This window comes from Synchiropus splendidus, chromosome 14 (assembly GCF_027744825.2).
Source record: "Synchiropus splendidus isolate RoL2022-P1 chromosome 14, RoL_Sspl_1.0, whole genome shotgun sequence".
In the NCBI taxonomy this organism is placed as follows: domain Eukaryota; kingdom Metazoa; phylum Chordata; class Actinopteri; order Syngnathiformes; family Callionymidae; genus Synchiropus; species Synchiropus splendidus.
In genome coordinates this window covers 5,937,909-5,952,492 of record NC_071347.1, presented here as the reverse complement: position 1 = coordinate 5,952,492, position 14,584 = coordinate 5,937,909, and the positions used below count along the sequence as shown (strand labels likewise).

The 14,584-nt window shown below is 44.9% G+C and overlaps 2 protein-coding genes across 2 annotated transcripts; both read right to left on the bottom strand.

Moving 5' to 3' along the window:
- Positions 1 to 382: 382 nt before the first annotated feature.
- Positions 383 to 8,684, bottom strand: LOC128771160 (potassium voltage-gated channel subfamily A member 1-like). Its single transcript, XM_053886345.1, has 2 exons — positions 8,309 to 8,684; positions 383 to 7,943 (listed from the first exon to the last, which is right to left on the bottom strand). Exon 2 carries the CDS (start codon positions 7,706 to 7,708, stop codon positions 6,233 to 6,235), a length of 1,476 nt encoding a protein of 491 aa, XP_053742320.1. The 5' UTR covers positions 7,709 to 7,943; positions 8,309 to 8,684; the 3' UTR covers positions 383 to 6,232.
- Positions 8,685 to 12,026: 3,342 nt separating this feature from the next.
- LOC128770734 (shaker-related potassium channel tsha2-like) lies at positions 12,027 to 13,463 on the bottom strand. Its single transcript, XM_053885554.1, has one exon. The coding sequence runs from the start codon at positions 13,461 to 13,463 to the stop codon at positions 12,027 to 12,029; it is 1,437 nt and encodes a 478-aa protein (XP_053741529.1).
- Positions 13,464 to 14,584: the final 1,121 nt, after the last annotated feature.

Here is a 14,584-nt window from a genome sequence, read left to right as displayed (position 1 = left end):
TGACCGATTTCATCGGTACACATGAGCTTCCACATCAGGGTGCGCCCAGTGATGAGCACAGCCCTTCTTCATGGATGTTTTGGTTATCACATCACATTGTTCAATGATGCCCACATGGAATTAGTGAACCAAAAATTGTTGAAATACTTAATTTAAAAAATATATATCTTAATTATTATTATTATAAACTTAATAAATGTATCCCTTAAAATACCAGCACTAATTTAGGTTGTTGGGGTTTTTTTTTTATATTACATCAAATGTATATTTGCACAAACCACACATAATGGCTTATGTTCTATACTGTTGACTGAACCCATGACTTGCTCCTCTTAGATTCATTATTGAGATATAGAAATAAACACAATCAGATCCTTAAAAATTTATTGGAGTTAATGTCTGATGAAACCAAACGTGAGAAAAGAAAGACATAAATAAAAACCCTTGCATAGATCACAGACCATGCCTTTCTCCAAACACTTTTCAGCATAATCCTCAGTCGACTCACAATGAGATACAATCAGAGTTGTGGATGAAAAGAGGAGCAGAACAGCCTGAAAGTCATTTTTGCTTTGCTCCAGAACAGTCCGGTGTCCCTGCTAGTTTAGCAATGTGCATTCCTGCCGGAAGAAGAAGCTCACATTCATCGCACTTCTTACAAGATTTTCTCATGGACAGTCACATTTGGCGAGACAGAGACACAATATCCCGACATGTGATCGTGATGAGTGCCTCCTCAGCAGGAAACAAGAATCGCTTCCACGCAGCGAGAGGAGAGATGTCCGGTAAAGACAAACATGATTCCCGCAGCAGACTAAAATGGGCAAAGTGTCATTTGAAAAAGCCTCTCAGTCCCAGCTCTTGTTCCACAAACTAGCCCTTTATTGTCCTTGATCAGAGCTCACACTCGGACGCTGAGGCCGGCACTAAAGTGTGCGCGCGCGCACACACACACACACACACCTCTGTACAGGTGAAAGCAAGGGTTTTAAAATGACTGTTCTTCCACAGATTGAAAGGCAAAGCTCATGCAGACTTCTGTCGACCATGCAGTTGCATTTTCTGTTACATTAAAGCAGTCCTGCGGTGATAGAAAATGAGGTGCCAGGACAGAAAAATAAACGTTTTTTTTATTTTATAGTACTTGAGCTCTTTTCCATATCAGGAGTAAAGTAAATGATCCTTATAGAGTAGCTTCATTTTCATGGCTTGGCAAGTGTACTTGATATCCCTGTATATGGCATGTTCTGCCTGAATTATTCATGTTAAGTGCCACAAAAACATAAAGACACACATTAAATGTTTAATACGCCATTGCGGTATATAGTAGTTATCTGTCTTATCCTAGCTAAATTGCATTCTTGTTCTCATGAGAACTTTTTTTAATCATAGTTTTTGCTCAGAAGCAGCCTGACAGGAATCACACAAATGGAACGCTTGAAGCACCTTCTCTCTTACACTGTCCAATAAACTGCGCAGCCTCTCTAAGTGCATTATGGGATTCTCCTGCGAGACTATCTATTTTCTTCTGCTGCATTTGTTCGACTACACACTAACGCCACATGTTCTACTACTGTACATCTACTATTTAAGTGTCTCGCGTGTCTTACAGCGCTGTGAGTCAGGGTGTCACGATCGCCCCGGTGACCTCACACAAGAGGTTCGCAAACAGCCCTGTTGTTGCAGCCTCTCCGACGTTTAAAGTCTCTTTACAAAAAGCACTGGAGATACAAGGCTGGCTGTTTTCATATTGCTGTTTAGGTGGGTGAGTGAATGCATAGCACCGTCCGTACGAGCCCTCGGTAGCATCTGCTGATGTTGGAGATGTGGTGCACATTACAGCGGCCAAGCGGAGAAATCTTTCAACGGCTGTTGAATTGTATCTTGATAATCAGAGCTGCCAATGTAGCTGCATACACTTGGGATTGAACACGTGAGGGTGTTAGTTGGCGAAGGTCTAACACTGGAACGTTTGGGTCGTACTCTCCCGTCATTCCTTTTTATTACTGAACTTAACACCTACAGTTGAGAGTGTCACCTATCTGTTTCAGGGGGAGTGTGGGACAGGAAGAACCCAAAACGCTACACAGAAAGGATGTCTGGTTGCTCAGGTTGGACTGGAACCAACAACCTTCTAGCAATGAGGCGGCAGCACTAACTACAGTAATGTTCCACTCCACACCAATCCGTCCCTTTACTTAGATGAGGTTTCATGAAACAGCGTCCTGATTTCCAGAGGCCACCAGATGGCACTGTCTGCCGTAAAATGAGTGGAACAGATTATTTCATTTCCCAATTTTACCCGCCACATTAGAGCCAGCTGTCATACTGCCTTGCTTTCCAGCCCCAACCTTTCCTGATGTCTGATCATTCAACTGTTTTCATCCTCACCTCTGTGTGGATTCTTACACGTTTGGACCAGTAATTTTTATTCTTTTGCTTGTGACCTAGCTTCTCAAATCCTTGCACCTTCAACCTTAGCTTGATGGAGAATTTGATTTATATCATCTATGTCGTGCTTTTAAGCTTCCTCATGGATTCAGTTTGAAAAAGTCAGGAAGTAAATGTTCTCTCCACCTCAGCGCTCATTCAACTCACCTCGAGTTGACCTCCTGACAGAACACAAGACAGTGGCAAGTCCAAACCGAAGTGAAATAAATCCTATAATTGTGTGGCGAGCTCATCTCATCTCATCCATGAATTACAGTATAAATAAATAAGCACCACCACTGTGAGGAACAAAGTTTCATGGGGACAATTACAACTGTAAAATTATCATTACAGACAAATAAAAAAGGATAATTCCAAACAAGTTGAAGCACTTCAGTATATTTACTATTTTCCCAGCTACTCAGGGTGAGAGGAAGGGGACACCTAATACAAGACGCCATTCAATCGGGTCGCACATCACTGAAGGTAAAACTCCAAGGTGCCACTGAGGACCATTTCCCAGTGGCTGAATATCACGAAGCCACCTCTGCTGACTGGAAAAGGTTCAGTTCCCTGTATTAACAGTGCCGCACCGACTCTCCATCCTGCTTCTGCAGACAATCCATCAAGCTCCAGCGTTAATTGACAGCTCTAATTATGACGTGGAAAAAGAATGGCGTGTGAATTTGAAACAAGTGTCACACTCAGCCGCACTGCCGTACTTGCTCAAGACTGCAACAACAGCGTAGAAAAATAACAATCTGACGCTCCCAAACTATGCATTTCAGAGGAGGTCCGGTGGAAAAGGTTGAATTGGAGCAGCACAGGTTTCCCTGTCACGGCACCGCAGAGGAAGCGGTTGCACCGACTGGAGCAGCAATGACACTCCAATGACAGTGTTTTTTTTTTTTTTTTCATTTCAGGAGAGTGACAGCACGAAACCTCAGCACTTAGTGTAGATTGATAACCAGCTGCATGAACAGACTGTTCCTCCGTCAGCGAATCGGGTGAAACAACAGGAAAATAAAAGCCTCTGGAAATTAATGACAGAGCAAAAGAAGCACTTCGGTGCTCATCATCGAGCTCATGAGAATTCAAACAGCTCGCCCATGATCATCTCGGGTTGTGGATCCTGTCTGCAACCGCTTTATTTTTACTATTCTACCAAGAGTTTCTCCCCACAGGGAAACCCGTCCAACTCTCCAAAAATGAATACTTGTGTGACGCTGGTGGAAAGGCAAAAGCATTGGGGGGCTCTCGACTCTCGACTTTATACTTAAGGTTCTGATGGTGTCAGAAGGCCCGCATTGAAGCTTGCAGCCCTGCAGCAAGTTTGCAATGACCTCAGTGAGGTAGAGGCCCGGGAATTATGGCCGTGCAGGAAAACATGAATGAACTTGAAGAACAGAACGGATATGAGGGACTGAACTCATATTTCCCATGAAAGACACATTACATTCTAAAATGTTATCAACACAACAGCGGTGTCAGTACTACTGCGAGACATTTACCGTAGTCAAATTCGACGTGACCGCATGTGTATCTTGAGTGAGCTGTGAAGGCAGGACGAATGTGGTCCGTTACTAATGTTAAATAATGAACTTGATTGTCAGTATAAGTGTCAGATTCCAGTTTGAGAGTGTGCAGATTTATCAAGTGAGCTTTTTACATTTGTAGTGATGCCATCCTATTACAAAAATACTGAGCCGGATAAGAGCCAATGTGCCAGTTAATGGCTCTTTTCTTTTGCTGTATTTTCCCTTCCTTCTGTGATCTGTGTCTCAGATTTGCAGCCACGTCTGTTGACATGACCTGCTGACCTCGGACAGGTCCAAGGCTTGTCCACCCTACCAGTCATTTACAGCCATTGAATACTACGAATAAAACTGCAGCAGAACAACTCGTATAATGAACTGGAGGTGAGTAAATATGACCCAAGGAGGCACACTGGTTCAATATTGATGCTTTGACTCAGGGTTCCTATCCACATGCTAAAGAATTGGACATTTTCAGGTGAAGCTGAGGCTCTGCTGCACCAAATCATCGCTGTATCGATCCTAAATCCAAAGCCAAACACATCAAACCGAAAGCTTTTGACTCGACAGCCACTTCTTGACAGAACCTGTCAGGTGAGTGGTGTCACTCACAAACACATGGCTAAAGATATTTTGTGCAAAGATTGGAATGAAAGTCAAAATGAATCTGTAAATATTTGGACACCTGTAAATATTCCCTTTTGATTCCAGCAAACAGGCAAAGCACATTACGTTGCTGTTTAAGAGCATAATCAAGTGCGTGAAGGCATGAAGACTGAGTTCCACATGAGAGGGGTGGCTCTTTTTAAAAAAATCCGAAACCACGATCCCATCAATCTACAACCTCACAACGTGGTGACCACCGGTGCGTCAGTACTCATACAGAAGCCCCCGCTCCAACTCACACAACTGTACTCAGAGGCACTTTCACTGGTCCTGGTGGTGGGAGGGACAAAGGCACTAGCAACTAATGATGGAATAACTCCAGAACGTCAGTACTGAGCTTCCTCAATGAATCCCAAACCAATATGGTCTCAATTTAGTCTTGAAAATGGAAGCATGACTAGTAGCACACTAACTTTTCTTGTTGGAAATAGGTCCATGCACTGCACTATTGGCATAATATTGTCTTCGTTGCTTATTATGATTAAATGCAATTTTTTGATAACGGTTATTCAGTTTCCTTGGCTAAACTAGAAACTCGGCATCCTCAAAGTAGTGTTTGGATATATTGGATCGCAATTCAGAAACATCCAGAATTTGGTTCACTGAGTCTCCCTGACAATAGGACACTGCAGAGTGCCTGGATTGCAACAAGCTGTATTACTAGAGTCATGCATTAAATATAGCTGGATACAAAAGTATCGTTGTTGATAGACCATAATGCAGGTTCACGTTTTCATGCTATGATCTCATTTATGTACTGTTCCCTTAACATTTGACATTCATTTTCTATACCTCTAAATGATGAGCATTTCATAAAAAAAAGAAAGAGAAAAAAAAAATCATCAAGTGCACGCGGTATGAAAAGACGTGAGAAGGCGAGGATGGAGTCAGGTATCCAAAAAAGAATGTCCTTTCCATTGAGTGAGAAATGTCTCATGCATGTCAAAATGGAAAGTGTCTGGTCATGCTCGAGTGAAGCTCACTGTCATTGTGCTGTGTTGCGTCTAAAGGGCATGGCGTTGAATCACTTGGTGATATCACATTTACAGCATCTGCTGAAAAACAGCAGCATTGCGGATGTCCATGGAGTGAGCAGATCATCTGTTAACATCCAGGGGAAAAAAAAAAAAGAATCAGTCTTCCTCCTATAAGGTGCTTTGCTGAGTAGTAGATCCTTTGTAGAGGGAGGGAGGGAGGGAGGTTGTGATGGGGGAGGAGGGGAGGGAGAGAAGTAACTTTTTACCTCTCCTCTGCTGAAGCCTGCCCGTCTCTGCAGACTTTTCTGCTGCATTGTGCAACTTGCTAAATGTTCCCCATGCATAAGGTTTGAATTATCATGTCGCCGCCTGAGACGACGGCGTGCTCGGCGTCCTTCCAGGAGCGTATATGAGATGTTTTCTGTAGACCTATATAATAGAGGAATTCATTATTCTAGCTACCAGTCATGAACTCTAACAGCTATGCTTTTCTGCCTCCTATCGATATAGTTTAGCTTAGATATAGGCCTATTGCCACAGAGCGTTCTGGGGACGTAAACAAAGCATTCCTAAGTGATGGTTTACTCCGCTCGCTTACCGATTCTAGATGGTCCTAACTTTTGCCTACACATCTGTAAGCAGTTTGTTCTTATTTACACAGTTCTGGTTGGCTATAGTGCAGTTGCCAGTTCTGAGGTTGGCCTCCCTAAAGTTGTCGATGCTATTGTTTATGTCTCCGTCGATCTCCATGTACTCCGACTTGCTGACAGTGGAGGAGCTGCGGCGGCTGGAGTCGGTGTCAGAGGGGATGTTGGGGTTGCTGACGTTGAGCAGCTGGGCCTGCTCCTCACCTTCCGTCTCCCGGTGGTAGAAATAGTTGAAGTTGGACACGATGACAGGCACTGGGAGTGCAATTGTCAACACTCCGGCGATGGCACACAGAGATCCCACTATCTTGCCGCCTATAGTGACTGGCACCATGTCCCCATAGCCCACAGTTGTCATGGACACGACAGCCCACCAAAACGCATCTGGGATACTACCAAAGTAGGATCCTTGCTCCTCTGCCTCGGCAAAGTAGACTGCACTCGAGAACAAGATGACTCCAATGAAGAGGAAAAAGATGAGCAGTCCAAGCTCCCGCATACTGGCCTTGAGAGTTTGCCCTAAGATCTGCAGTCCTTTGGAGTGGCGTGACAGCTTGAAGATCCTGAACACCCTCACCAGACGGATCACCCTGAGTATCGCCAGAGACGTAGCCTGCTCCCCCACGCCTTCGTTGTCAGGGTCTTCTGCCAGCTCCGTTCCCAGCGTGATGAAGTAAGGGATGATGGCCACGATGTCGATCATGTTCATCATGTTCTTGAAGAAGGCCGGTTTACTAGGGCACGCCAGAAAGCGCACTATCAATTCAAAGGAGAACCAGATTATACAAAGCGTCTCAATGACGAAGAAGGGGTCTGTGAGGATATTTGGCTTGTAGTAAATGGTGGTGTTGCCCACTTTCTCGAACCGACCCATCGGGTCTTCTTTCAGCTGTGGCAAAGTCTCTAAACAGAATATGACTATTGAAATGAGGATAACCATCACGGAGACGATGGCGATGCCCCTGGCGGTGCCAGAGCTTTCCGGGTGCTCGAACAGAAGCCAGATCTGACGCTGGAACTCGCGCTCGGGCAAGGGCCGCTCCTCCTCCCTGATGAAACCCTCGTCTTCACGAAACCTCTCCATGGCATCCACCCCCAGTTCATAGAACTTGATTTCCTCCGAGAACATATCCAAGGGGACATTGACCGGGCGTCTCAGTCGCCCTCCCGACTGGTAGTAATAAAGAATGGCGTCGAAGCTGGGGCGGTTCCTGTCAAAGAAGTACTCGTTCCTCAGGGGGTCAAAATACCGCATCCGCTTTTTGGGGTTGCCGAGCAAGGTCTCTGGAAACTGGGAGAGGGTCTTCAGCTGGGTCTCGAACCGAAGGCCGGCTATGTTGATGACCACCCTCTCGCAGCATTCGTGGTCATTATGGTCTGGGGGGTAGGTGTCCTGCGGGTGGCCCGGGACAGCAGAGGTCTCGTCCATGTTATCACCTGGGACTACGGTCATTTTGTGAGGAGGAGGAGGAGCGAGAAGAGGAGCGGCGGTAAGTGGTCGGCGGCGACGGGACTGTGCAGGCGTTCAGGTTGGGAGCAGAGACTCCGCTCCCCAGCTTCCCACTCCCCGCACACTGCTGCAGTCCTCCCCAGATAGCAGGGGCTGGCCGGCTGCCTCGCCTCAGCGTGGCTCCACTGCGGTTCTCGCTGACTTGACCATTGCTGCTCTCCAGAGCATCTGCTGCCTCCTAACGCAGAGAGTGGGGGAGGAGGGAGAGAGAGGGGGGGAAATAATGGGATCAAACAGCCAAGATATTTGCTGGCTCAGCATTTTCTCCACTTTATTTGTTTATTCATCACTTCGCTTCCATTAAAATTCAAGCAGCTTGATAAGGAATGTAAAGGCGCGCAGAGCGAAGCAACTTTATTTCATTCTCGACTGACTTTTCACACGTGTTTACGACGACAAGACATTGAGGACAAAATCATGCATGTTGTCTGCGGAAGTGCGTGTGTTTTTTTTTTTTTTTTTTTCCGTGAGTGCGAGTCTCAGCGGCTGTCAATAGTAGGATTTGCGCGAATGAATGCGCGAGTCAGCAGTTTTCAGTCCTACCGTGACTCGATCCTGGAAGCCCCTGGATGCGACTTATTCTCCGGGATAACCATCCAACTGCAGAGCGGGCGTCATGTGGCAACTTTCCATCGCCCCGCACCAAGAGGAAAGCCTGAGTTGGTCCACGCAGGTGGAAGGCTGCTGGTATTCCTCTGCTGGTGTGAGCGGCTCACTCCTCACCGCAGCAGGAGATCTCGCGCTGCAGTTCTGCAGGGGGGAGAGGTACATTAAGGGGCAATAAGCAAGCCCTTGACATTTCCAGACATCACTGCATCAGCAGAAATCTCCTGCCTCTGTTTTGGCGAGTGGACAAGAGGAAGAATAGCGCCACCGGCTGTGGAGAAGGAAAACAGAGGGAGTTCTGCTGCAGCGGGCAGATGAGAGCTTCTCCACTGTGACACGCATGTTTGGATGGGGATCCTACATGCAAGTGCTGGGGAGGTAAAGGAGAGGGGGGGCTGGAGGGAGTGGAGGGGAGGGCAGCAGCAGCAGCAGCAGGAGGAGGAGGCGAGGAGGAGGAGGAGGAGGAGAGTTTCGACGCAATGCAGACCGGCTCTTTAAAGCCGCCAGAAGTTCTTGTACAGCAGCAGAGTCGGAGAGCAGCACTGGTGCAGTCCCACTGCAGGACACTGTACAGTACCTGGACACAACAGCGAGCTCATTTCAGACCATCGTCCTCTCAACCTGGACTCCCGCTTCCTTGAGACGGAAACTTTTAGTGTCGCAGGGAACCGCTGAACTACTCGCCACCAAGTGCGGTGCACCAGCACGTGCACGTGCACATGAGCAGATGTCCGTCCTTTCATGATGTCTGTGTTTTTATCTATTCCTCTGCGTGGGAATTGATGTGCTGAGTCACACATTCCTCCAGGAAAAAGAGTTTTCCCAAACTTTCCTACAGCTATATTCGGTAACAACATGGACATTGAATAATAAGGCGTGCATCAGAATGAAAACAAACATCGCTGTCAGCGAATATCCTGGATAAAGATAAACATTTCACTGAGAAGAACATGACACATTAGAACATTATTAAAAATACCAGAGTAATTTATCAATAACAATAAGAATTATTATGATTATGATTATTATTAGTATTAGTAGTAGTAATAGTAGTAGAAGAAGTAGTAGTATTTCTGTTGCTCGTCAAAGCATTCACACTATTCTTCTTCTCATTATTATTATTATTATTGTATTATCATTATTATTACTAATAAGAAGAAGAATAACAAATATTAGTACTACAACTACTACTACTCATGCTACATAGAGGTAGAAGTCCTGCCTATGAATATTAAATAGAAAAAAACCCATCTATTCAATTGGGGAGCCGGGAATCCCTCTAGACAGTTGACCACAGGGGACACAGATACTCACAGGTTCATGCCTATGTAACATATATCTTTTGAACAATGGGAGGAAACAGTGGATCCTCATTCTAGATGTAACAGGGGACCTCTTCAATGATTCCCTGGTCACCAGTGAATTCATGTTTATTTCATCATTATTCATATCTCCTCTCCTACATTGTAAATGTTTTACATGACATGAAGTTATATAAGACATTTCTATAACTATCACGTGGCTTGCATCACATTACATACAATTCAATCTATAATTCTTTTTATTGTGTGAGTGTTATTGTCACGCAAAACAAGATAACTCATTTTTAGAGCAGTCAAGTTTTGTTTTATGGTGGACTTCATTGCGTTGCATTTTATATTACTAGCATTTCATTACCAGACACAAGTACATATCATAGATCTATGGAAGTGAAAGACAAAGATGAATTGACAAACATAACTAAGATGTTGATGGTGATACACTGTGGACATATATAAACGGGTTTATGACCCAGATAACTCTTCAGCACCTAGGACAGTTCATGTCGGGAATTAAAGCGACAAAACCAAAAAAGGTTCATCCAACATTGCATCAATGCGTTAGTTAGTTTGTTTTGAGAAGAGAAATACAACAAGATAATATATTGTTATTACTACTGGACAAAACCGATTTCTTTATTATTCAGAATGTGATCATTGCCCATTAAAATGTTGGATACCAGGACGAAATAACCACTTTCCAGCTCTATATCTGATTGTCTTCAACTCCAAAGTTCAGCATAGTATACTTGAAACTCAAACACTAAAAAGAGCTCTGAGACTCACACAAATAACACACATAATTTTATTAGTTAAATTGTGTTTTTCAGTCATCAAACTGACATTTTATTCAGCTAATTGGTCAAGTGGCTGGGGATCCTCATACCCAAATCTCTCTGAATTCAGCACAAAAAAAAATCTAATTTAATAAAGTAATGAGATCACCCAGTCTCATTTGACTGAGTAGATTTGTGTTATAAAAATGAGTAGCTTCGTGTGTCCCCGTCTTTGTGACAAACAAAGAAAGTGACTGCAATGATTTATGATTCTTAGTTTATTTAGAAAAAAAATTACATTCCTGTTTAAATTAGAAAAAATAAATATTTAGTAACATTTTAAGTCACATACATTTCAAGCAGCTGTTACATAAGTCAATGGTCTGAGACTGTTGCTACAAGTGTTTATAACAACACAAACATAAGCCGAGACTGCGTTGAGCAAGCCACTAAAATGTTGTATATTTACAAAATATGTACATTATATCTCTCTCGTACAAAGAAGGCGCGGTGATTTACAGAGCAACTCCTCTTGTCTACAATTGCGCTCATGTCTCTGAGCTACAAAATAACAAAGAAGCTTAAGTCAACCATCACCGGCATCTGCAAACATACAAGTCATGAGCGCTGGATCTCCGACGCCCTAAATTAGTCACGGCCAGCGGCACCGGTGTGAAGACACCCAAACCAAAGTGTTGGACGCACCAGGACTGAGAACTAGGAAGTCGCAGGAATACTCATATCCACTAGAGGTCGCTCAATGTTCAGTAATTATCATTGAGACGCCCAATCTGGTCAAGGGCGAATATACATTGGTTGAACTTCCAAAATAAATTGAATTGCACTTTTCATTAGACAAGATGTTATATACAGAAGAAGTAAGCTCATTTGCGTGTGGTTTAACTCTTAAATATATTGTTATATAAAATTGGAAATGAATATACTATTTTTGAAATATTAAAATAATCATGATATTTATCACTTCCTGTCTTTATATTGTTGTCATGGACCGTGAAAAAGAGTTTCGGTTCACTCTCATATCAGACTATAACTCTTGAATATAACTGTGTGTATTTGGGGTAGAAGGAGGAGACAGTACGCAGTAAACCTAGAAACCCTGACGTGGCTCCGTGCGTCCGGGTGCAATGCTGACAAATGTACGAGCACGGAAACTTAACCCAGAAAAAGAGCAAACACCTCCAGGGATATTCCAGAAGGCGAAGGCCACCGACGTTTTTAAAACCGAATCTAGAACGTGACAGAAACACTATCTCATTCGTTTATGTGGTCATGATCGCGGTTCACTCGTCGCGCGCCGGAACCGAGACGTCTGGTGCGTCACGGCGCGTTTACGCACACTGCGCTTCTTGGAAGAGCGGTGACGTCTTTATCGATTTATATTGAGCATTTCATGTTCCTTTCAGGTTATGTTGTGGCAAAGGTTTCGTTGTATAGACACGTCCATAAACGCCTCTGAGAAGCCCGAGGTTTGAACATAAATAAACTCCTGTGTACAGATGGAAGGTGGAATGATTTTACTCAACAGCTTCAGCAACTCTTTCACACATCTGTTAGTTTCCCTGTGTAGGTCTCTGGTGGGTTTATGTTGGCACATGTCAATGTTTCCAAGTCATCATTGTGCTCCTGATATGAATCAGTTTTGGAGAGCGACTGAGTGCTTTTGTTCGACTCACATTCACTGAATGAGGATTGAGACTCAGGCTGACCACAAGTCACGTGTACATAATGAACATTTTCCTCCTCTTCATTCTCTCGGTGGTAGAAGTAGTTGAAGTTGGAGACTATGACTGGCACGGGTAAAGCAATCGTTAGCACTCCAGCAATTGCGCACAAAGATCCGACAAATTTCCCACCGATGGTCGATGGACACATGTCTCCGTAACCGACCGTCGTCATGGTGACAACAGCCCACCAAAAGGCGTCGGGTATACTTGTGAACTTTGACTCAGGATCCTCGGCTTCGGCGAAATAAACCGAGCTGGAGAATAAAACCACTCCAATCACAAGGAAGAATATCAGCAGCCCCAGCTCCCTGAGGCTGGCGTGGAGCGTCTGTCCCAGAATCTGGAGCCCCTTGGAGTGTCTGGAGAGTTTGAAAATCCTGAAGACCCTGACCAGACGGATGACCCTCAGTATCGCCAGAGAAGCCGCCTGCTGGCTGCTGCCTTGGTGCTCCGCCAAGTCCAAACTGAGGGTGATGAAATATGGAGCGATGGCCACCACATCGATCAGATTCATGATGTTTTTAAAGAAAGCTGCCTTACTTGGACAAGACAAGAACCGCATCATGAACTCAAAAGAGAACCACACGATGCAAAGTGTCTCCAACAAAAAGAACGGATCGGTGAACGGGCTGACGGTTTTTCCCGGAGAACTCCCGTTCACGTCTGGACGCGGAGGGGTGTCTTTGAATTCAGGCAACGTCTCCAAGCAGAATATGATGATGGAGATCAAGATAACCATCACTGACACGATGGCAATACTCCGTGCTGGCCCAGAACTTTCTGGATACTCGAACAGCAGCCATAGTTGTTTCTGGAATTCATTGTTAGGCAAAGAGCGGTCCTCCTCTTTTAATAAACCCTCGTCCTCACGATAAAGGTCGATGGTGTCGTCCTCCAGTTCATAGAATTTGATTTCCTCCAGGAAAATGTCCACTGGTACGCTCACCGGCCTCCTCAGCCTCCCTCCTGACTGGTAGTAGTAGAGGATGGCATCGAAGCTCGGCCGGTTCCTGTCGAAGAAGTATTCGTTCCTCAGTGGGTCAAAGAAGCGCATCCTTTTGCGTGGGTCCCCCAAAAGTGTCTTGGGAAAGCGGGAGAGGGTCTTCAGCTGCGTCTCAAAGCGCAGCCCTGAGATATTAATGACCACCCTCTCGCTGCACTCCTGGTCCGCCGCCTCCAAGTCAACGGCATCCTGAAGCTGAGGAGTCACCGCCACCGACTGTTCTTGGTTCTCCTGGGACACCACAGTCATTTTCACCCCCGTGACGGTGAACCAGTCACTCACCTCCTTGTCCTTTAGCCTCTCCGTCCGATCAGCCCTTTAATCTCGCACAGCCACATGGATTCAGAAAAAAATCAGTCAGAAATAGTCCGTAACGGAGCAGAATCTCGCTGGGTGTTGACTCTCTTGGTTCTTTTAGTCAGATTAGAGGCTGTCAATGGTGCAGACAGATCTGTACTTGCATAAGCTATACCACTGGCCAGCAATGGCTATCATATTCACACCATTTTAAACTCCAGGCCCTCCCCAAGTTGGAAGACCAGATGACACTTGCTGCTGCTGCTGCTGCTGCTGCTGCTGTCCTTCTCACACCTCCGTGCAGTACACAGCAGATTTTCAAGTAAATATTCTAATCATTAAATAGAATCACACTGAAAAAAAAATATATTCCTCCCTGTCCCAGCGTCCCGGGCGAAGAAAGAATGTTTGTCACATCGAGTCCAGCGAGAAATGAGGTCTCTCCCCTAGCAGATCCCTCATTCATGATCTCATGGGGCTATTCTTGTCATGAGGGGAACCTCCAGGACCCGGCCCCTGTCTACTTTGGGTCACTCATGCCACAGTTGGAGAAAGCACAGGGACAAAAAGAGATCAACGACTTACCTGCCTCATTTATGCCAGCGATTTACATTCAATGGGAACCATAGGGGAAAAAATAAAACGTAGGCAGTACATGAGGATTTGTAAACGGGGCCAGTGGAAAGTGCTGGGTGGACTGACACTCGAGTAGCAAGAGAGAAGGTAGCTTCTTCAGGAAGCTGCTGCCAAAATAACATTCACAGTTCAAAGCAGTGAACCAGCTCAATAGTAAAAGTTACTGAGAGAGGGGATCTGACCTTCAGGGTCACAGACTGCTGTGATTATCTGGACAGAAATAACTTAAAGAACACAGAATAAAAAACAGCATATGCAGAGGCTGCAGCCGTTGAGGATTGATTCGTCATGTATGCAAGCGGTGATACAACAAAATGAAGCTGGCATGGGAGTGGCAAATGGTCATCACTTATCATTTTTCTTAAAACAGGTCCGTTGCGCAGTTTTTTCCGTCATTAAATATTGCATACACCAGAGTTGCTTTTGCATCAAAATAA